The sequence below is a fragment of the Onthophagus taurus genome, chromosome 1 (assembly GCF_036711975.1).
Source record: "Onthophagus taurus isolate NC chromosome 1, IU_Otau_3.0, whole genome shotgun sequence".
NCBI classification, from domain to species: domain Eukaryota; kingdom Metazoa; phylum Arthropoda; class Insecta; order Coleoptera; family Scarabaeidae; genus Onthophagus; species Onthophagus taurus.
In genome coordinates this window covers 8,699,273-8,724,227 of record NC_091966.1, presented here as the reverse complement: position 1 = coordinate 8,724,227, position 24,955 = coordinate 8,699,273, and the positions used below count along the sequence as shown (strand labels likewise).

Below are 24,955 nucleotides of genomic sequence, written 5' to 3'. Positions count from 1 at the left end.
CCAATGAACGAAATGGATTTTCAAAATATCTTTTAGTTCTTGAGATATTAACTCCTAAACATAAGACATTTCTCATTTTTGGTTAAACAATTATTATGACTCATTTTTAAAACTTTGTAATAAATCGTAGTTTTAATAAATTCTTATGAAATTATCAGTACTTGCAGTCCAAATTATCAGCTTTCCAATGGATGACACAGATTTTCAAAATATCTTTTAGTTTTTGAGATATTTATTATCAAACATAAGGCATTTCTCATTTTTCGGTTAAACAATTACTTTCAATCATTTTTAAAAAATCGTATTTTTAATAAATTCTTATTAAATTATCAGCATTTGCAATATAAATTATTAGCTTTCCAGTGAATGAAACGGATTTTCAAAATATCTTATATTTTTTCAGATATTAACTTTTAAACATAAGGCATTTCTCACTTTTCGGTTAAACAATTATTATGAATCATTTAAAAAAAATCGTAATAAATCGTATTTTTAATAAATTTTTATGAAATTGTCAGCATTTGTAATATAAATTATTAGCTTTTCAATGAATGAACCGGATTTTCAAAATATCTTTTAGTTCTTGTGATATTTACATTCAAACATAAGGCATTTTTCATTTTTTGGTTAAACAATTATTATGAATCATTTTTAAAAAATCGTAATAAATCGTTGTTTTAATAAATTCTTATGAAATTATCAGCATTTGCAATATAAATTATTAGCTTTCCAATGAATGAAACGGATTTTCAAAATATCTTATAGTTTTTCAGATATTAACTTTTAAATATAAGGCATTTCCCATTTCTCGGTTAAACAATTACATATTTTAAATCATTTTTAAAAAATTGTAATAAATCATAGTTTTAATAAATTCTTATGTAATTATTAGATTTCCAATGGACGAAACGGATTTTCAAAATATCTTTTAGTTCTTGAGATATTAACTCTTAAACATAAGACATTTCTCATTTTTCGGTTAAACAATTATTATGAATCATTTTTAAAAAATCGTAATATATCGTGTTTTTAATAAATTTTTATGAAATTATCACTATTTGTAATATAAATTATTAGCTTTTCAATGAATGGAACGGATTTTCAAAATATCTTTTGGTTCTTGAGATATTAATATACATTGATACATCTTCTTGGTTGGCTTTAAAAATTCTTGGAAAATATTACTGAATCGCTAAATATAGTTGGAAATCCCAGAATATCATCGTGAATGTTTAGAGGGTGATCGAAATTATTATAAATTTGTTGGAATGGAATGGAGTTTCTGTTCATAGAAAGCACGGATTGAAAAGTTTATTTTATGAAAAAACAGAACCTTTATTGTATGGTTCTAGATTTGCAGATCAGTTTTTATTATTCGAAAGTTTAAAACCAATTTTCTCAAAACATCGTTTTTACAGCTCTTAGATACGATATTTCAAAAACTACTTAACCAATTTTCTTGAAGAGTGTGTTAATTAATTATCGTATCCGAAGTCATCATTGCAAGTATGCAACCAATATCACAGTATTAGTATTGCAATACGCGATTTGCGTATTTCAGCTCATCTCAAAGTTCCATTTACTCTATTTGCTAGCTTATTTTTCAAATATGAAGACTTTTGTTAGCTTTCCTAAAAGTGCTTTGTCTTTTCTTTAATTTTCCTGTCTCCACAATTCATTTTTGGTCCCACAAGTAACAGATTTCAAAATTTATTACATACTCTTCTCTTCCTTTCTGTTTCCTTATACTTTTGATTTATGTAAAACCACTCTTTACACATTAATGGGGTTGTGTTGACACACTCATGATCTCAAATTCCCAGAGAATAAAAATCATTTATGTAAACATATTCGACTCTAAATTAGGAAATACAATGATTTAATTAAGGTTTATTTTGTAATTTTAAATTACATGAAACTTAAACAATGTTAAATACTTATTAGGATTAATAACTATTAATAACAATATATTAAAACTATATATCTAAAAAAAATAACTGTTTATAATATTTGTAAATATACAAAGATAACTTCCATACTTTCAAATAAATCCATTTTGCTTATCCTTCTTAAAAGCATAATAATTACCATATAAACAAATTTGTTTGATACTAAAATCGTATACCAACTTACATAAAACTTCACTTACTTTTTCTTTAACTTCAACGAATTTTTTTTTATCAGTTTCACATTCTGTAGAATACAATTGAAACACAGAATTTTTCAATTCACTTCCAACATTACATTCAATGTTTGTTATCAAATCTGACAATTCCCTTTGATTTAAATCACAACGAGTTTTTGTAATAAATTCTTCCATCATATGTTCTTCTAATAATTGTGAAGATATGTCTTTGTACTGTTGATTATTTTGTGGTTTATGTTTACTATCGCCAGCATGTTTGCAAATTAAATGACAATATTTACAAGTGTTCGTAGTATCTATACGGTTACAAATATTGGACCATCGCTGTGATATTTCCATAATATTGGTTTGGTTCTTCCTTAATTCCTTAGAATTAGTGGAATTAGAACTATAATCACTTGCTTCTGATACTGAACTTTCAAGTTTTGTAACATCATTTTCATATGAAACATATCCCAATTCATCCCATTTTGTTAATTCTGAATATTTTGAAATCAGAGACTGCCATTCATTTTGTCTTCTATTATTGATCACGTCTTCTAACTCCACTATAGTTTGTTCATTATCACTTGTGTTCATCATTGTGCAGACTTTTTGTTTTAAACTTGATTTCGTTTATAAAGACGTTTAACTTTTTGTATATACTTTTGACATGTAATTAAATTTGTAGTTTTCTAACTTATCAAAGGTTGATATAGTAGAGGACTATATCATATTTAACAAAATTCGTTAATTAAACGTGAAATTTTTATTTTTATTTATAAATTATTGTTATCATTGGTTGCTTATAGATATACAGTCTATTCCGCTTTTAAATCAATTATTGGTATTAGAATTTTATAAAAAAACTATCCCGCCAAATAATAAGTAAGGTTATGTACGTTCCAATTGAGCTGTCAATTTAAAAACAAACGTCTCTAACCTCTACCATTGTTTATAAAGTATAAAGTATATTCTCTATAAACAATGCCTCTACTCATGGATGTAATTGCAATATTTCCGTTTATTTCTTGCTATAATTAATATACTAATTAGCTTAAACTATATAGGTATTACACAACACATGACTGAGGTAAGTTGGGTATTTTTACCATACTTTTAGTTATAAATTTTTATTTTTTTAGACTAATAAAATGACTGTTTCATCTCCATTCTTTGAAAGGAGAAGATTTAATTAATAGCCTGACTGAAGGAATAGACATCCATCCCCAAAGCTAATGAGTATAAGTCCTCTTCCTATTGCAAAAACTATTCTATGCTGGAAAGTAAGGAGATTCTGTGATTACCAGTCTTGATATATATGTACATATTTAAGTATAAGATATAATTAAATTGAAACCATTACATTATTTTGATCAACTATTTTAGGTTTCCGTTTTTTCTCACATCTGTAGATATTATTTTCTATACTCCCAATCAGTACAGATTATGATAACAGCCATCATTGCTGGTTTTAAAATTATTTTTCTTAATTCTTCTCCTACCTTTTCTTTCCTCTGTCTTCCTTCAACAATTGGAAGTAGACTTTTTAATGGGATCATAAAATAAGTATACTTTTCCTCTTTATTTCGTACACGTTGGAAATTCCAAGTAATTGGAGATTCAAAAAGAACTTGATCAGAAACTGTTAGTGATTTTAAATCATTTTCTAGAATTTCAATTGAAGATTGATTCTCTGATGGGAAAAAAAACCAGGAAAGGTGTTTACATCTTCAGTTTGTACAAGGTTTTGTTCTTCATTCCAGGTAGATGTAGATTTAATAAGATTTTGATTAAAATCTGGATTTGATTGGGAAATTAATACCGATGATTTATTTTCTTGCTCAGTGTCGTGATGTTCCAGCTTGATAGTTGATGTTTTAATGAAATTATAATCAGAAATTGTCTTTTCTTTTTCATTTATTACATAATATATAACCATAGATTCCACAAGATTTTGAATAGAAGTTGTATCTGATTTAAAATAGATACAAATAATTTCTTCAAGACCTTGCTTTAGTTTTATATCATCTTTTACTACACATTCAGTTTCTGAATTCAAAGTATTGATAAAGTTTTCTTCCCCAAAATTTTTTGTTTTCATGCTACAATTAAATGCAGCATTATTTTTAAAGGTACCATATCTTTTATTAATTATTATCCCTTATTAATTTATTATTTTCTATAAGTAAATCGCTTATATTTAAATAATTTGAATATCGTAGTTTTCGAATATTTACTGTTTCAATTCGTTTTCCTGATGTTATTCCGTTTATACGAATTCCATTCATTATAAGTTCTTGATTATTCGTCCAATTCACTTCTTCCATCATCAGATAAACTATACTCATCATAATTGCAGCAATTATCTGCATAATGATTCTTCAAATATTCTTCAACCAATTGACATAGTACTAATTCAGTTTGAAGATCATCAGCGTGGTCACTCATATTTAAAGATATTAGACAATTAACCTTAAAAAATTTATTAATCTTAATTAAATTATATTTTGCTGTAATTTTAAATCCACTTACAATCTTTTAGCTTTTTTTAAATTATAATAATATAATATCATTTCGGTACAAATATGTACTTTATAATGATAATAACAGAATAAGTTTTGGTTATACTTAATCAGCAAAGTATACTCAGAGCAAGTGTTTCTGGTTTTTTAAAGGAAGATAAACTAAACATCTTTGATTAGCTTACACTATAAAATAGGATTTGAACTTCTAATTTCGCACTAGCGCTATCTTAGTTCTTCTCCAGTTTTAATTGATATTCAGCGCTAGATTACTGTATATTTTTATTGAACTAAAAGTAGACGCACAGCTAAATCCGAATCTGCTCCGCTACGTAGATATCACGTTCGTGATCTGGCAACACGCAAAAGAGCGACTCAAGGAATTCCTAGATCACCTCGTTCACACCACTCCATGATTAAATTTACCATGGAAACGGAAGCTGCAAAACAATTGCCTTCTTGTATGTTTTGGTCACTAGAAAGACAGATATTGAAAGAAGACACATACGAATAGGTACCTGCAGGCTTCATCTCATCACCACCCACAATAGAAGAGGTCCGTGATTAAAGCTTTATTCCAGCGAGCAGAGAGGATATGTGACAAAGAAAACTTAAAGAAAGAAGAGATTCCTACAAGATGTACTGCAGAAGAACGGGTATACGATGAGGGATATACAACGAGCCACCAAACCACGCAAGCAGAAGGAAGGCTCGGTAAATACCGCACCAGTTGGATTTATCTGCCTTCCTTATGTTCAGGTGTAACAGAGCGAATTGTGAGATGCCTGAAAAAGAATGATATCGTGGTACGATACGGTACGGACAGCAAAATACAGAACGCTCTTCCGATAACTAAAGACAAACTAACTCCATTAAAGGGAGCAGGAGTTTACCGGCTACTGTGCAGTTGCGGGAAGTATTACGTTGGCCAAACTGGATGTAACATCGAATACCGCATCAAAGAACATGAGAGAGATGTCCGACTAAACAAAATCCAACAATCTGCAGTCGCAGAGCATTGCGAAGGAGAACACACCATAGAGTTCGCCAAAACCAAAGTATTAGCTAGAATCGGATTTTATTTCCAAAGAATGGCAACAGAGGCGATAGAAATACATCGGCATGGGAAACATGTTGTTGTTCAGCGTTAGGTTATTGTATATTTTTATTAAACTAAAAGCCGAACTATTACTAGACTTAGAACTAGAAACATTCCGGTTTAGCTGTGCGTTTCTTAAAACGGCTAAAGCCGAATAAGTAGGTAAGAGGTATTTCAGAAATCAAAACATTTTCAATTACTTTTTAAAATAACTTATATATTTTTATTAAGTTTAGATATATTTTTTCTTTTCACGTTCAAGTTTTTATTTGTACAAAATTTAAATTTTTTATTACCTTTAAACACCAAAGATACTTTATCCAAAGACACTTCGAATTTATATAACTTACAATAAGGAGTTATTTTAATCAGAGGAAACGTGACAGAAGGAGTATATTGGAGTAAAAGGTTTAAATGTAAACTATTATTAAAGGCCTCCGTTGCAATTAAAACACGTTTTTTTAGATTATTAAGATATGTGTTATTACTTCGATGCTGATAAGAAGGTACAAATGTTGATGGAAATATACTTTGATATCCACAATCAACGCTTTTCTTTGCTGACACATCAATATAAGCTAATGTTGAAGACACGCTGGATGGTAGATAATAAATTCCTTTCGGCACAAAATCGATATAACCCTGTTTTTTTTTACAAATATTAGTAATTATTTTCCGTCCTCTGAAGAAGCGTTCTTGAAAAAATATCATTCTCATTAGAACGTCTGGTTCTGAGATAAAGGAATAGTTACAAAAAGGCACACTATTCTTAAACATTTCTTTTCTATCTGCATTGCTAAAGAGAATGTGCGGCACATTTACTGCATTAATACAAAAAATTTCTATTTCACCAAATGAATCTTCTATAATATAGCGTAATAATTTGTTTTCACATTCGTCTAAGTTGTTTTTAAAGAAATTATTCCATGACGGGTGGAATGGTAAATTGCCTACATTATTTAGATATGAATCGAAGTCTTCTTCCTGATTCTCAATTTCTTGATTATCATTTAAGAGTCTCTCGTTTTCTAAAATTTCAACAATTAAATTACGAGTTACATTTTCTACGTTTGTGTTAATGAAATCTTTGGGTTCTTCAATTAAGTCATGTTTTTTATCATTAGATTTGAGTTCTTCACTTAAAAATGAATTGAAATCTTTTTCATTCTCAATTTCTTCATTATCATTTAAGACTTTCTCGTTTACTAAAGATTTAACAGTTAGCGTACGAGTAACATTTTTGAATTTGCTTCTACTTTTTTTTCTTTTTGACATTTTAGCGGTTTTTGAACTTGATTTTTGCACATTGCCATCTTTTTCCGTCGCATCTACAAGATATTCTTCGCCTTCATGTTCAAAATTCTCTACTTCAACTTCCTCCTTAGATTTTAAAGGTGACCTACATGTGTTAAAATCTTCAGCATTAACAATATTTATCAAGTTATTTTTAAAGAAATCATGCCATGAAGGGTGGTATGGTAAATTGCCTATATCATTTAGATATGAATTGACATCTTCTTCCTGATTCTTAATTTCTTCATTGTCATTTAAGAGTATCTCGTTTTCTGAAGATTTAACAGTTAGCTTGCGAGTAACATTTTTGAATTTGCTTCTACCTCTCTTCCTTTTCGACATTTTTGAGGCTTTTGAACTTGATTTTTGCCCGTTATCAGCATTCTCAGTTGCATCTATGAGAGCTTCGCTTTCATCTTTGACATCCTCCATTTCAACTTCATCTTCAACTTTTACAGATGAAGTAAATGAGTTATCGTTTTGAGTGTTAATGAAATCTTTGGGTTCTTCAATTAAGTCATATTTTTTATCATTAGATTTTTGTTCTTCAATTAAAAATGATTTGAAATCTCTTTTATTCTCAATTTCTTCATTATCATTTAAGACTTTCTCGTTTTCTGAAGATTTAACAGTTAGCTTACGAGTAACATTTTTGAATTTGCTTCTACTTCTTTCCCTTTTCGACATTTTTGAGGCTTTTGAACTTGATTTTTGCCCGTTATCGGCATTCCCCGTTGCATCTATGAGATCTTCGCTTTCATCTTTGACATCCTCCATTTCAACTTCATCTTCAACTTTTACAGATGAAGTAAATGAATTATCGTTTTGAGTTTTAATGAAATCTTTGGGTTGTTCACTTAAAAATGAATTGAAAACTTTTGCATTCTCAATTTCTTCATTATCATTTAAGACTTTCTCGTTTACTAAAGATTTAACAGTTAGCGTACGAGTAACATTTTTGAATTTGCTTCTACTTTTTTTTCTTTTTGACATTTTAGCGGTTTTTGAACTTGATTTTTGCACATTGCCATCTTTTTCCGTCGCATCTACAAGATATTCTTCGCCTTCATGTTCAAAATTCTCTACTTCAACTTCCTCCTTAGATTTTAAAGGTGACCTACATGTGTTAAAATCTTCAGCATTAACAATATTTATCAAGTTATTTTTAAAGAAATCATGCCATGAAGGGTGGTATGGTAAATTGCCTATATCATTTAGATATGAATTGACATCTTCTTCCTGATTCTTAATTTCTTCATTGTCATTTAAGAGTATCTCGTTTTCTGAAGATTTAACAGTTAGCTTACGAGTAACATTTTTGAATTTGCTTCTACCTCTCTTCCTTTTCGACATTTTTGAGGCTTTTGAACTTGATTTTTGCCCGTTATCAGCATTCTCAGTTGCATCTATGAGAGCTTCGCTTTCATCTTTGACATCCTCCATTTCAACTTCATCTTCAACTTTTACAGATGAAGTAAATGAGTTATCGTTTTGAGTGTTAATGAAATCTTTGGGTTCTTCAATTAAGTCATATTTTTTATCATTAGATTTTTGTTCTTCAATTAAAAATGATTTGAAATCTCTTTTATTCTCAATTTCTTCATTATCATTTAAGACTTTCTCGTTTTCTGAAGATTTAACAGTTAGCTTACGAGTAACATTTTTGAATTTGCTTCTACTTCTTTCCCTTTTCGACATTTTTGAGGCTTTTGAACTTGATTTTTGCCCGTTATCGGCATTCCCCGTTGCATCTATGAGATCTTCGCTTTCATCTTTGACATCCTCCATTTCAACTTCATCTTCAACTTTTACAGATGAAGTAAATGAATTATCGTTTTGAGTTTTAATGAAATCTTTGGGTTGTTCACTTAAAAATGAATTGAAAACTTTTGCATTCTCAATTTCTTCATTATCATTTAAGACTTTCTCGTTTACTAAAGATTTAACAGTTAGCGTACGAGTAACATTTTTGAATTTGCTTCTACTTTTTTTTCTTTTTGACATTTTAGCGGTTTTTGAACTTGATTTTTGCACATTGCCATCTTTTTCCGTCGCATCTACAAGATATTCTTCGCCTTCATGTTCAAAATTCTCTACTTCAACTTCCTCCTTAGATTTTAAAGGTGACCTACATGTGTTAAAATCTTCAGCATTAACAATATTTACCAAGTTATTTTTAAAGAAATTTATCCATGACGGGTGGAATGGTAAATTGCCTACATTATTTACATATGGATTGAAGTCTTCTTCCTGATTCTCAATCTCTTGATTATCATTTAAGAGTCTCTCGTTTTCTGAAATTTCAACAATTAAATTACGAGTTACATTTTCTTTGTTTTCAACTTTTACAGATGAAGTAAATGAGTTATCGTTTTGAGTTTTAATGAAATCTTTGGGGTTTTCAATTAAATCATGGTTTTTATCATTAAATTTGGGTTCTTTACTTAAAAATGAATTGAAATCTTTTTCATTCTCAATTTCTTCATTATCATTTAAGACTTTCTCGTTTTCTGAAGATTTAACAGTTAGCTTACGAGTAACATTTTTGAATTTGCTTCTACTTCTTTTCCTTTTCGACATTTTTGAGGCTTTTGAACTTGATTTTTGCCCGTTATCGTCATTCCCCGTTGCATCTATGAGATCTTCGCTTTCATTTTTGACATCCTCCATTTCAACCTCATCTTCAACATTTACAGATGACATAAACGAGTTATCGTTTTGAGTTTTAATGAAATCTTTGGGTTCTTCAATTAAGTCATGTTTTTTACCATTAGATTCGGGTTCTTCACTTAAAAATGAATTGAAATCTTTTTCATTCTCAATTTCAACTTTTTCCATTTCAACTTCATCTTCAATTTTTACAGATGAAGTCAATGAGTTATCTTTTTGAGTGTTAATGAAATCTTTGGGTTGTTCAATTAAGTCATTAGATTTAGATTCTTCACCGAAAAATGAATTGAAATCCTTTTCATTCTCAATTTTTTCATTATCATTTAAGACTTTCTCGTTATCTGAATATTTAAGAGTTAGCTTACGATCAACATTTTTGAATTTGCTTCTACTTCTTTTCCTTTTTGACATTTTTGAGGCTTTTGAACTTGATTTTTGCACATTATCAGCATTTTCCGTTGCATCTACAAGATCTTCGTTTTCATCTTTAATATCCTCCATTTTAACTTCATCTTCAACTTTTACAGATAAAGTAAATGAGTTATCGTTTTGAGTGTTAATGAAATATTTGGGTCCTTCAATTAAGTCATGTTTTTTATCAGTTGATTTGGGTTCCTCACTTAAAAATGAATTGAAATCCTTTTCATTCTCAATTTTTTCATTATCATTTAAATCTTTCTCGTTTTCTGGAGAGTTAACGTTTAAACTATCAGTAACATCTTCATCGGCCGTTGCATCTACAAGATATTTCTCCTCTTCTTCTTTAGAATTCTTCATTTTAACTTTATCTTCACCTTTTATAGAAGATGTAAATGTGTTATCTTCATGCATTTCGTTATCACATTTCGGTTCTTCCTTCAGACATGAAATAACTGTATTAACACTTGATATTATCGTTTCATGTTTTTCTAAGATTTCTTTGTTTTCGTCATGATTATTTTCTTGACCCTTTTTCATTTTCACATCTTCAATCTTATTCTTATTTTTCTTCTTAACTTTGTTATTCGTCTTAACATCTTTTGTTTCATCGTTGTTAGTACTAACTTGTTTATTTTTACCCCTTCCTCGTTTTCCCCTCTTAGATTTTTTGGTCAATTTTGTTTCTTCATAACTTTGTAGCACTCCAACATCATTTTTTACACATTTTTTATTTTTTTTAACTTTTTTTGCAATTTCTTTTTCGATTTCTTTTTTGATTTCTTCCTTATTCCCATTATTTAACATCGAACCATTTACACGAATACTATTTTTCTTTAATAAGTGTGTATTAATTGCGAATTCTTCATCGCTACTGCTATCCCTTGATTCAACGTGTAATGATAATTTTATTGGTTGTACGCGAACGGAATTGGCTATTAGTTCTTCGGTTCTTTCTGGGGGTGGTTTGTTCTTATAGTATTCTTCATCTAGATCACTTTCACCACTGCTGCCGCTGGAACTTTTGTTGTAATCGTTATCACCTGATAGTTCATAATGGTTATTTAAATAAATGTGCGCTTCGGCACTTGTTAGTTGTTCCATAGTATTTTGTTGTCAACCATCGTTTGTTTCACTATAATGATGAACTGATATCTAATACTCCATAAATTTGTTTAGTTAGAAACCTTTGTTTGATAAAAACTTATCTACAAATATATGTAAGTAGTATTTGTACATATAATCAAAATGTGATAATTTATTTTTATTATTTACTTGATGGTTACAAAAATTAATTAAGGAATATTTATATGTATTAGATTAGTCATTTCTGCACTGAACCAAAAAAAAAAAATGATGTCATCATCACATCGTGAGTTAAACGAATTCCCGCTACCTAGTATTTTTCTGGGAATACTTATTTCATTTAAAATAAATTACATCAAAAAAAATTCCTAGAATATTTACTCCATATTAATCCTTATAACATTTCTTTTCACCAAACATTTAAATACATCCAAATGTTTCTATTTTTATTTCTTAGCCGGTTAGTTATAAAAGGTTAAGTTTTGGGATGTAACAGGTCCTTAGAACCACCGTCATTTATGGCACTTTAAAAAGGATCTTATTCAAAAAAAAGGCCGAACAGAGCTCCCCGTCCCTTTGCCCAAATGACCGACTATTCACTTGTCTCTGAACCTTTTGTTCGGATCCTACCGCAAGAATTAAGTGCTTTTCGAGCCTTTGTTAAGTTTTTGTTTGCTTTCTTTTTTATTTTTTTTCCTGGAAATCGCAAAAACTGATGATGCACTTTACTCATTTTTGACATACATATATATTCGCATCTTTTGTTTTCATTGTTTAAAAAAAAATGAATAGTTGGAAATGTTATTCGTCGAACCAAAACGGAAACGGTTCGTCGATTAAGTTAAATACGCATCGTACGTACTTACTATTATATTGTACAATAATTACGATGTGAATCGTAGTAGTATAGTAGAAGTTATCCTAATTGGTTGACTCCGGTGAGTCATTTTGCACGGTCACAGCAGAGGACACACAAATGGACGGCTAACAACGTGAGTTGTTGAAGTTTGCAACGGCGATCGGATAAACCGGACCGGGGGCGGATTAATTCAACAGACAATGTCCAATTAACTTCATTATTATCCGCTCCATCCGCCGTACAAAACCCGTGTAAACAATAATAGTATTACAAGACAAAAGACACAAAAACAGATACAGTTTTAAATTGTTTTTTTAAAGTATAGAAATAAATAATTTTGTGATTTAATTCTATCAATTTTTTATTTAAAACATATTTTACAAATTATCAAAGTATTATTGGATTACACATTTATGTTATAATTTGAAATTCTTTAAAAACGCTGTCTTTTCACTTTAATTAAACTAATAAGATGGACAAAGAAAATCGTGATGGAGCAGACGAAATCCGTTATCATCTAATGATCAAACTATTAGAAAAACTGGAGAACCACCCCTGTTCGACAACAACATATATTCTTGAGTAATGTTTATAAGGTTGCTTACCAAACCAAATTCTTTGTAGCCTATTTATGTGCAACCGAAGCAATGGCCCATTCGCCATTTTGGTATTTACTGCGCTTGGAAAAGAAAGATAAATGCAAGAAACGTTTCAATCAAACGGCTGTTGATCAACTATCAACATGAGAGCAGAACGAATTTTAAGCACAGCACCAGTTTTATTTCTCGAGTGGCAACTACGAGGAGGAAAGTGAGAATAGAAAGGAATGAGATGATCATAGTTAAATAGTCCAGATGAGTTCAATATAACTTTTGCTGCGAATAAGGACAGGAAATCAACTACTTGACTTAAGCTGATAAAATAATTTAAAACACAAGCAAAAGAGATAATGCAAGAAAATGCAATTAGCTCGTGGGTTAACTTGCCATATCCGAGATTTCTATTTTTCATCGTAAGTGCCAACTTGTTAGCAACATGAGCTATAACTTATAATCTTATTTATCATAGTGAAGTGTGCTTGTACTTCATTGAAATATGAATTATTATATCTTGAAACTTCTTATCATTATCGCAATATCTGGCAACTTCTTGATAGCATAAATTATTATGTTTTGAAAGTTCTGTTCATCATCACCCAATCTGTCATCTTATTGCCGAAATGAACTGTTACATCTAGAAATTCCTATTCTTCATCGTAGGTCTGTCAACTTGTCGGTAACATAACTTGTAGGTCTAAAAACTTCTTGGCAGTATACGTAGTTGAATCGTGGGCCTTTTATTCTATATCTTGGAGTCTGGCAATTTATTTATAATATATTCTATTTAGTGCCTAAGAGTCCGCCAACTTGTTGGCATCATGAACTATTACATTTCGCAAATCCTATTTGCAACCCAAATCGCAACTCACCCAAACGGCAATACAATCCAACCCAAGTCGTATCCCAATCCAAACCGCAATCCAACCCAAGCCATAACCGAACACAAACCGTAACCTAACCCAAATCGCAACCCATTCCAAACCGCAACCCAACCCAAATCGCAACCCAAACCACGATCCAACCCAAATTGGAAATCATCCCAAACCGCAACCCAACCCAAACTTCAATCCAAACCTAAAGTCTACCCAAAACGGAACCCAAACAATAACCCAACCCAAATCGCAACGCAAACCAAACCGCTATATATTTGAGAAGTTAATTTTTAAGCAAAAATGAGAAATAGTTATAAATAAATTTTAAGTTAGTGAATTATGTTTTTGTGATTTACTATGAATAACTTTTAATAATATCATTATCATTCACAGATTTTGGTTTTTGAGCAATAATCTACAGGTAATTCAAATTCGACCCCCACCATTGGGATCTCAGAAACCATAAGAGATACAGAAATGGTTAAATGGGGGCAAAGTTGCGTATCTTAGAGCTCATCACTTTTCAAGTAAGTTTTTGGATCTAGCCGTTTTAGTTTTTAAAATGTGACCGAAAAACAAAAAAATGACCTTTTCGTTTTTTGCCTACAACTTCTTTATTTTTCGTTTTTTCATGAATCTGAGGAAACATTCTTAAGGCAACTTTTTATGAAAAATGTCATGACATAACTAGAAATTTTCTCCGACGTTTCGTTTTCGTGAAACTATCATCAGGTTTATTCTTTTTTTTTTGAATAATTCAATGTTTTTTTAAATGAAATACATTGTGTGACATATCATTGAAATCAGAATTAATTATCCTATTTTTTGGTGTGAAAATCAAATATGGCGTCCATAACAAAAAATAAACCTGATGATAGTTTCACGAAACATCGTCACCAGGTTTAGTTGTGGTACGAATAAGAGCGGTTTCTAGAACTAAAAATTTGTTTCTCAATCATAAATTAATGAAACCCACCCAGGAACTTTTAGTTTATTTTACAATTAGTTGTATTTACTCGGCAAACACTCAAAGAGATTTAGACGTAGTGACTCATTTAAGCAAATTGAGTATTAAAAATAAACCTGTCATAACAAAGATGTGATACTATCTTTTCGTGAATTTATGTTGTATTATTTATATTTAGAATTTATTAAACTACATCATAATTTCCAATAGAGATAAAATTGAATGACCAAAAAAAAAATTACAATTGACAACACCAATTTATTTTATTTACCATTAATTTATTAATATTTGTGGTTATTATTCATGAGTTTTAAAGTTTTGTCCAGATAGTTTTAACCGATTTAAAAATCTCTCCCACATATCCATATATCCACACCCACAAATATTTTATTTTTATTACGGTGAGTGAAAAAATCCCAGGTACCCGAACTGTTTCCAAGAAGAATGACTCCAAAATTAACGAGCACGGAGGAACACGCGGCATTCCTGAAGTCTCGATTGGGGCGATCGTACCGTGCCGATTACAGATAATTGGGGCCTCGGGAACTGAAATGACTTCTTCCGTACGAGTTAAGATCCTGGAATAAAGAAGTTCCAGAAAAGTGAAATTTATGTGCATACGCGCCATGGGAATATTTTCCAAAGCCCGAGCTGCCGTTGGCGCCAGTGCGACGGCTACAATTATTTCGCCCTTTTGTTGCATTGTTTAAGCCTAGAACGGCTATTCTCGAAACGAAAGACCACGTTGACAATAGATGCCAGGCGCGTTTTAGGGGCTGAACATAAAAATCAAGAAATTCTTTTTTACAAGAATGGAATGGTCACTATTTTTTGAAAGGAAAATTATTTTAATTAGAATTCAACACAAAATTTATATTTTATTATAAGTTACGCGTAATATATTTTAATTGTATTTTATTTATTTTTTTTTAAAGATTTTATGTGTACACATAGTATTTGGTTTCCTAACTTTTCTTCTACCTGTTGCTGAGAACAGATAATGTATTCAGCAGGCTTAAACACGTCCAGTGTAGTGTAGCGAAGTCGATTGTTCCTCTCGAGTGGCCCCCCGTTGTCGGGACCCATTGTACAATGCACCACCCAAAAGACTCAAGTTCATTATTTGACGGTGAACCTCCTTCCAACATTCAAGGAACCCCACCCAAAAATTTAATGTTTTCTTTTTGATAGCCTCTTCAGTTGATTTCATTCTTTTTAAAAGTGTTATTGTTATGCTACAAAGTGTTATCATTTTTTGTGGATTCTTTTTTTCTCCTTTTAATTAAATAGTAATCTGTAAGTAACCTCTGGACTGAATGGACTTCAGTTCTTAAATATTGTTATTTGTCATTGAAATCATTTAAAATTAAAATCATGTTTCTTCAAAGTTGTCGTCTGTTTCGAAATTTTGTCTGTTCTTAAGACCTGTAAGAGAAAATTTCAGTAACTAAATATCCTGTATATATATATATTTCCTGTATCTAAAATATTTCAACCCATTATAGAAATACTTAACCTGGGAGTTTTAAGTGAAACACTCAGTATAGTAATGTAAAGTATTCATTCAGCTGGTATTATTAAGCATATGTTACACAACATATATTTTCCACAATTTATTCACCCAATTAACTAATAAATAATCGGCCACTTAATTCACTCACCTTGCGCATACATAAATGTTACTTACCTACATCTTGTCTATGAACTCTAAATAAGTGGTTAACGCAGGTTAGATACAAACAGCGTAAATAAAGAACTAATTCACACTAGTAATAGTTTAATTCCCTATATCTTAAACATTATTCAGCTTAAAGTTGTTTTCAGTTTATATAAGATCTAACTCGGGCTTGGCTCGTAGAAATTTACATTAGCACAAGACTTAGATGTCGCAACTATAATAAAGCCGAGTGCTGCGTGTCATGCACCTTCCTTTTTCCTTTTTCTTTTTTATACACACCGACATATTAATGCCATTGAAAACGTGCCGTGTAGGCACAATTTATATATTCGTAGGAATCGGCAAAAGATTTTGAAATCGACGCGAACTCAATAATTATTATGGTGTAGTGGGTAGTTTATCTTTTCACGTTTACGTAATCGTACACATTCGTTTTTCGTCTCACATATTTAGTATGTATACTATTCTTCTTCTTTTTCCATCGCGAATGTTTAAAAATAGTAAAAAATCGTTTTCATCGGTTTATTTTCGTTGGCCGCAAACATGCTTTTCCCATTGTTTACGTTAACGTTGTAAAAATCGCGTGGTTTTCGTGGAAAACCCGAAAAAGAAACTTGGAACGGTAATGAGTGTGTAGGTACCACTTATGATAAATTTGACGTTTTGAAACGAAAATATTTACAGTTTGTCTGTGCTGTGAAAATGATAAGTTCGTTTTGGTTAACTTTGATGTTACGCAAGATTTTTTTTTGGGGAAATATTTATATCTTGCGCACATAAATCAACCTAACCTAACATAATATGTTTTATTGTAAATTGTTGGATTATTTTGAAATAATCTTTATTCATAATTTGCACGATATGCGGACAATTGTATCATTTGTTATCTTTATGGTTGTTTAAAAAAAAAGCGAATACAGAAAGGTTATTTTTGTTATCTAAGTAAGGTTAATTTTAAATGTTATTTGCACACGTTATTTTATAATCATTACATTTATGTGTACAGTTTTGTGATTGATTGATATTTGGTAATATAATTAAAAAAAATAGATAAACATTTAGATGTTTCATTAATGAAATTTATGTTGAATAAAATTATAACTTATAACAGCAATGTACTGATATTTAATCAAAATTGTTTTATGGATATTTTGACCATACATCTTTTGAGCATACAGGATGTTCGATATCTTCCGCATCAGAGCATTATAGGTAATGTATACTACAACCGTACAATGCTCTGATGCGGAATTCCATATGCAGCTTATTGATGGTTGTTGTTGATATGCCAGATCTTGGATTAGTTACAAGGAATGTTGTTGTGGAGTGCAGCATAAGTATTAGATATTTCAAGCTATCTTTATGTACAGATTTTCAACTTGCCAAAAAGCACAGATTTCTATATTAATCATAATTGATAATTTTTGTGCCATTTTTACTGAGAATGGAACAATAGATAGAGAAATACAAAATAGCATACAAAAAGCAAGTAATGCATATTACCAAATGAATAACACAATTGTGGGTAAGAAGGAAGTAAGAACAAATACAAAATTAAGAATTTATAAAACTATATATAAACCGATCCTCACATATGAAGCTGAAACATGACCGATGAGGGATAAACACAAATCAAAAATAAACAAGAATGGATCTAATTAGAAACAAAACTATAAGAGACGATTTAGAATAAATATCGCTGGAGAGAATTCCCAGAAGAGTGTTGGAAATGGGAATAGTTGGAAAACGAAGGAGAGTGAAGTATATGCCAAGAAACAAACGTAGTTTTAGAAGTTCACATCTAGGGGAAATGATAAAGAAGAAGAAGATAATTTTTGCTGCAATTCTTTTCTGATTAATAAACATTTTAATAACAATGTTAGGTTTTAATCTTGTTAAGATCTACTAAAAATCTAAAAAATATATGTATATCCCCTAAAATAGTTTGCTTATCGAAAAGTAAACAGTTTTGTTAATAATTTAGGAAATTTTCTCCTTTAATACTAATTCCAAGCTTCTAAGAAACGAATTTTATGCCGACTTTTAAAGCTAATCGTTAACCGCATAAATCATCACTGAAAGTCGTTTACGAAATCGAGTTAATTTAATTGACACTGTTATTAACAATGATGGAAATTTCCAACGAAATTCTCTAAGAAACGAAATTTAAATATAGATTAATCGATGAAACAAAAATTTCAACCGTTTGTTTCTCAAAAAGTGAAATGGACTTTCCAAAATTGATTCGTTTATTAATAATTAGACTGTTTTATTATTAATTTAATGTTAATTTATGATTAATAGAGGTGTTTGTTGAATTAAAATTCAAATATCCCGCACATTTGAAGTGGTGCCATCTCTTTAATATGAAAGTTTTGTTGATAATTTAGGAAATTTCCTTCTTTAACAATAATACTAAGCTTCTAAGAAATGGATCTTATACCGGATTTGTTATTTAACAATGTGGAAATTTCCAACCAAGTCCTCCAAAAAACGAAAACTAAAATGAATTATCCAAAATTAACTTGTTTATAAAAAAATTTGATGGTTTTATTAATAATTTAACGATAATCTGTAATTATTTAATTATTAGTGGTGTTTGTGGAATTAAAATTCAAATATCCCGCTCAATTGAAGTAGTGCCATCTCTTTGACATTAAGGTTATTAAAATATGTCATCTGTCAAATTAGAATTTTTATTGTTATGTTGTGGTGATATTATCAAAAAGGAAAATGTTAAAAGTTCTTACTTTATGGATTGATTTTTGTCTCCTTCAATCTAAAAAGAAGAAATTTCATAGTATTAGAAGAAAGTTTTAAAAAAATTAAGAAGTTTAGAACGTTATGTCAGTTGTTTTAAAAAATTTTCTTCGGTAAAATTAATGGAAAATTTTTAAGTAAACTTTTGCTTTTACATTGTAGGTTTCGTTTAATGATAATTTATGATTAATGGAGGTGTTTGTTGAATTAAAATTCAAATATCCCGCTCATTTGGAGTAGTCATCTTTTTGACATTAAGGTTATTAAAATATGTCATCTGTCAAATTAGAATTTTTGTTATGTTGTGGTGATATTATCAAAAAGAAAAATGTTAAAAGTTCTTATTTTATCGATGGATTTTGTCACCTTTAATCTAGAAAGAAGAAATTTCTTGGTATTAGAAGAAAATTTTAAAAGAATTAAGAAGTTTAGAACGTTATGTAAGTTGTATTAAAAAAAATTTTTTCAGTAAAATTAATGGAAAATTTTTAAGTAAACTTTTGCTTTTATATTGCAGGTTTCGTTTAATGATAATTTATGATTAATGGAGGTGTTTGTTGAATTAAAATTCAAATATCTTGATCATTTGAAGTAGTGCCATCTTTTTGACATTGAGGTTATTAAAATATGTCATTTGTCAAATTAGAATTTTGTTATGTGTGGTGATGTTATCAAAAAGAAAAATGTTAAAGGTTCTTATTTCAACGATGGATTTTTATCTCCTTCAACCTAGAAAGAAATTTCATGATATTAGAAGAATGTTTTAAAAGAATTAAGAAGTTTAGAACGTTATGTAAGTTGTTTTAAAAAAATGTTCTTCAGTAAAATTAATAGACAATGTTTAAGTAAACTCTTGCTTTTATATTGTAGGTTTCGCTTGCTTGCACTTTCCGTTGAAAGCACCACCACATATACACCATCATGTATCGTAAAAGAGGCTCGTCGCTCTTCGCTCGTCGACCGGGAGTTAGCGTACAAAGTCTTATTTTGTCCTTCTCTAAAACATACAATTGTCTCGCTCAGCCGGTCCAGCGACGGACGGTCGCGGGCAGTAGCAGCAGCAGAAAACGTCGTCGTCGTCGCTGCGGACGTAGTAAACTCAGCACGTCCCTCTCCCACCACACCGCTACATCGCATTCCACTACTACTGGAGTAAAGTTGTAGTAGTATTTTAGTAGCGTAGTAGTGCAGTAGGTAGAACCACTGACGAAACTTGAGAGAACGACAACTTTTGATGCCGGTTCGCGAGGTTCTCTTTTAATCTACTTTTTACTATTGCTACTCAAAGTGATTAAGTTGCAAAGTGAAGCGGATTTCCTCATATTTTCACAAAATACGCAAGTTCCTGATGTCTACTTTATAACAAAGAAGATATTTTGTGTTTGTCACTTTTGGATTAGAACAGCAAAAAAATTCTTATTAGGTAAGTTATTTTTTTAAATTTGTTATGTAAATATTTCAAACGTTTAAATTTACTACGAGATTCCGTATAAAAATTGATAAGGAAACTTCTTATCGTTAGAAAAAAATATGCGAAAGTTTTATTTTTAAATAAATAACCGAGATATAAACTGATAAATTTTCTAAAATAAATTTTTCAATTATAATTAAGTAGATAAATTATTTTTTTGTTCAATTATTTATGGGGGTTTTTAAGTTTCCTCAATAAAGATTATACGTTATTGTTATTCAACATTACTATCGCGTCAAAATAAAAATTAAATAAACAAACATCCGGATAACAAATTTATCTATCTTGCGATGTCGATCTCTTAGAGCACGTCTCTCTTTGTTATTTGAAAGTAAAAGTCGAACGCGCTTTCCTGTGTATAAATAAACGATATTCAGCATCCGTTCAGACCGTTTTCGTTTAATTTTACAATAGCCTCGACGATTTTAACATACCGTTACTATTCTTATACTCAATTTACAATTGAATACGAAATTTTTATTGTTGCTTACTTTTTTGCTATCTGGCAGTTTTTGATACAAACTTTATTAACATTACAATTTTATTTTTTTATTCAAATTTCCTATGATTTATCAAACGTGAATATTTATGAAACCCATTTCGAGCGATCTCGTCACTAAACCGACTGATAACACTGTTTATTTTTGCGGTTATCTGCAGTTTGTAGAAGAGACCGTTCGTCTGCGACTGATAGACGCATCGTTTTTGAAAATGTGGAAAAAAATCAACGACAACGCCGCTCGGCGTCTGTTTATACTTGATGATCCCTCTTAACGTAGAGTGAAAGGAATTAATTGCGCATTACATGACCAGGAGGAGCTTCAAAAATGTTTTCGCGTAGAAAGTATGCGGAACATGTAAATGATGTGTTAATCATCGGGTTTCCTTATCTTTTATGTTTATTTTAATTTCCTTAAAACTCTTATTTCTTAATAAAAAATTAATGTGCACTGTACTTTATCAACAACACTGCATTTTTTCCAACGATTGTACATTTACATTTATATTTGTGTTTTTTCTTGTTATAAGGGTTTAAGACATCAAATGGAAGTCTCAAACATGCGCTTTTTGTATTTCCCGAACTAATTTCACCACAAGTTTTAATATTGCATACTATTTTCTTTAAAAGCATCAAGTGTTAAAGTGGTCATATAACAATAAGCGAAATTAACCGAAATGAATCAGTTTATGGTGATTCACACTAAAAGGTCGATTCTTTCAGTTTCAATAAACCTTATTCTTGCTCTTTTATGTACTCTATTTGTTATCGAAATGTTGAAGATGCATTCTACTATCGTACTATATACTTTAATATGAACACGTATTTATTAAATATGATGTTATTTATGAGCCGATTAACAAATAAAAGTTTACTATTTATTAATTAAGGAGATTAATTTTACAGACATTGATGTACTTATACTGGTCTTTTATTTGATTATCTTGTCTAACTAGTTTCGGCACTTGGCCATCATCAGAGAAATTAGTCAAATATTTTTAAAAGATTATGATATCTAACATTTTTAGTTTTATGTTAAAGATTTTATTTCCAAATGTAAAAATAACAGTTTACTTGTGACAGTAACATAACATCACGAATACAAGAAAGAATACAAGCTGCAAACAGGTGTGAGGCACGTATAAAAATATTTAAGTTAAAAGACATATTTGAGGGAGCCAAACTGAAAATGTATAATACTTTGCTGCTTTCCTCTTGTGTTATGTTCGACTACTTTACCAGACTAACACAATTCTAATGTAAATTTAATAAGCATTTGGAAAATAGGCAGTATTTGCAAAAGTACCTTTAACATACTTGTTTTCTGAACATTCATTTTAGAATTAGTAAATCCTTTCATTTTAGAATTATCCTTTTGTCTTCATCTTTCTATACCTCTGACCTTCACTTCTTACCAATTTATGTTATTTTAGGCCTTCATTTCTCAATTTCTGCTACTTGAAATTAGCTCTTGAATGCTCTTGTTCTTCATCTACAGTTTCTTCTATATTCTCAAATGTACTGTCACTGCAATAATATTCTTCAGTTGGTGGAAAATAATAGTGTCAAAATAGTGGTTGACATTTTTGGCGCAAAACAATGAATCCACCTCCTTAATACTCACTGAGCACACTTAAAGGCTGTGTGTAATATCGCGTTTATTCTTCTCTTGAGTTATGAATGATATTTTAAATAATTCGTTCTTGTTATGGACAGTATGGGAATGCGTGCACGTGTTGGCGTGCAAAAGCTACACATTGCTCTTAGCTAAAATAGAGCAGACAGGCTACAGAACTGGATTTCTACATACTACATACTTTGTACATAACTACATTGTATTTAGGAGATATAATACTTATTTTTGACTTAACATTGTTTTGCTCTGGGTGGCGTATTTAGTACTTATTACCAAAGTCGCATTCTTGGGTCGTGCAATTCTGTATAAAATGCCTTCTAGTCCACTAATGGTTGTCATGCATCACACTTCATAACTCAATGATAGGGACTAAATGCTGCCTCATGTGAGAATAGGGCCGTTAGGGTCAATCGATTAGAAAGACCGTCTTTCAAAAAAATCGATAATCTAAATTAAATTAGACGGATTAGTAACGTTTTCACGTTCGAAAATTGTTTAATTTTTGCAATAATTAATGTAATAGTTTAAAATTCCCCACCCCTGATTCCAGATGACGTTTTAAGTAAGAAGAAAGAAATCACAGACGTTACGTTCGCTCCCGTTTTCTTCTAGCGCATAAGATTCGTAGCATTGTCTCTCTCCAGGAATTTTATTGATTTTTATACGCTCCAATCGTACGCTCAACTCTGAGTGACGTACTTTGGAGTTCGCGCCCTGTAGTTTCAAACTTCATTAAGCCTTAGAATCAAAAATTGAAAAATATAGGGTCAATCAATTTTAAAAAACTTTGGAATAAGCCAATAAAAAAAATACTTAACGGCCCTATTGCTAAGATATGCGGCAGTGCGACGTACTGAATGTTTGGCTGACTGCCCGACTAACACGTTTTTTAATCTATTACAATAAAGAAGAATTAAGTATACAGAATCGGTCAAAAGTCCTAGAAAAATATACTTATTTTTTATTATTAAAACACCCTGTTCACAAGTTTTCAGGGGCGCAGGAGGCTTAAAAGTAGAAAAACCAGGATATCGTCCTATTAGAAGAAGAAGAAAAATATATAGATTTTAAAGGTGACAAGACCTTGCTTTGAAGAGTCCTGACCAACCTCAGTTTTGTATAAGTTTTATATTCTAAATAATGCTTTCAATTGGACCAATATAACCAAGCAATAGTGATTCGGATAAGGTTCCTACAAGTATGAAAAGGCATCGGATACTATATTGAAGTCAGCAATAGTCGATAGGTGTCGCAAGTTATAAAGTGAGATAAAACATTTTGCGCTATTACGCTTGAACTATGTGGGCTTTCATCATCCTACATCAATGATATTGATTTTTTTGCTTAAGTCGATGATAGCCAGAATATTTTTAATAACATGTTTCCTATCAATGGTATCAACACAGTGTGGGATTACCATTTTTATTCGTAAGCAACGCAGAGATTACCTCTATTGTTATAGTATATTACTGCATTGTTGGCTATCTTCTCTCCACTACTTCTTTATGTCTATGTTTAGACAACCAAAATCATTTTGCAATCATCTCAATTATCAGAGAATTAGCCAGAAATGATAATTTCCATACAGTTACAGAAATAGAGGCCATGGTGGTGAATATGCCTAAAAAATGTTACAGTTGGACACAATTTATGATTCACATGTTTAATTCTGCAGCTCACTTCACACCCGTTCAATCTTATAACAAAACAATTTCTTTTTCGTTAATCAATTTTTCTCTGTGGGTTTTTTTATTATTAAAAATAAATATAGAATGATTAATTAAAATCATAAAGTGTGTAAAAATATAGAAAAAAGTAAGCACTCGAAAATAGCTATTGTGTAGATAATGTATCAATAAATAGTTTATTGAACGTAAATAGATTACGGAAGGGAGTTCTCTTCTCAGGATAAGTAATGTATTTCTTACTAGGGTCATTGGCGCCGAAGCAACGACGTGTTGTTAAAAGCACGTACAGTGGCGTACATGGTCTGAGACGTATGTGCGCGTAACTATTTATAAATGCCGCGCGGATATGTGATGTATTTAAAGCCTCTCCTGCATCGAGAGCGTATAGTGCATGTAGGAAGAAAAATTTGCAGCGACAGAATCATTTCCTAAGACGCTTAACAATATCCACAAAAAGAAGTATAACATTATTTAATAGGCAAAGAGCCAATTGATTGAAGAAATTGTCGATGAGTCATCGTGTGATGCCGAACAGAAGGAAAGCCAGATCAATTAAGATTTACCGAGATCTAGAAGGAATCCTTAGTATGTAATTATAGTCGTTTGGGGAGACCTGCTTGCTGCTACTAAGCTAGCTTGTTTTCTCCTACGTCCCCAGACTCTTTAACGTCGTTTAATTACAAAACGTCTTTTGCGAAACGACCCATTAGA

General features: G+C 30.6%; 2 protein-coding genes across 3 annotated transcripts in view; one reads left to right on the top strand and one right to left on the bottom strand.

The window, feature by feature from the left end:
• Positions 1–3,078: 3,078 nt before the first annotated feature.
• The window catches only part of LOC111426876 (Ataxin 1), a 54,507-nt gene continuing 32,630 nt past the window's right edge, over positions 3,079–24,955 (top strand). Inside the window, exons 1-6 of one of the 2 annotated variants that reach the window (XM_071196292.1) lie at positions 3,079–3,218; positions 3,271–3,411; positions 13,939–14,072; positions 19,113–19,390; positions 19,468–19,743; positions 19,821–20,373. The gene's annotated coding sequence lies outside the window, so the exon portion shown is untranslated. Of the gene's footprint in view, positions 3,219–3,270; positions 3,412–13,938; positions 14,073–18,949; positions 19,037–19,112; positions 19,391–19,467; positions 19,744–19,820; positions 20,374–24,955 lie in introns of those variants that run through there. The other variant, XM_071196295.1, reaches the window with a different exon arrangement.
• Positions 4,430–11,233, bottom strand: LOC139429758 (putative autophagy-related protein 11). Its single transcript, XM_071195842.1, has 2 exons — positions 6,572–11,233; positions 4,430–4,600 (listed from the first exon to the last, which is right to left on the bottom strand). The coding sequence occupies exons 1-2, from the start codon at positions 11,231–11,233 to the stop codon at positions 4,430–4,432; spliced, it is 4,833 nt and encodes a 1,610-aa protein (XP_071051943.1).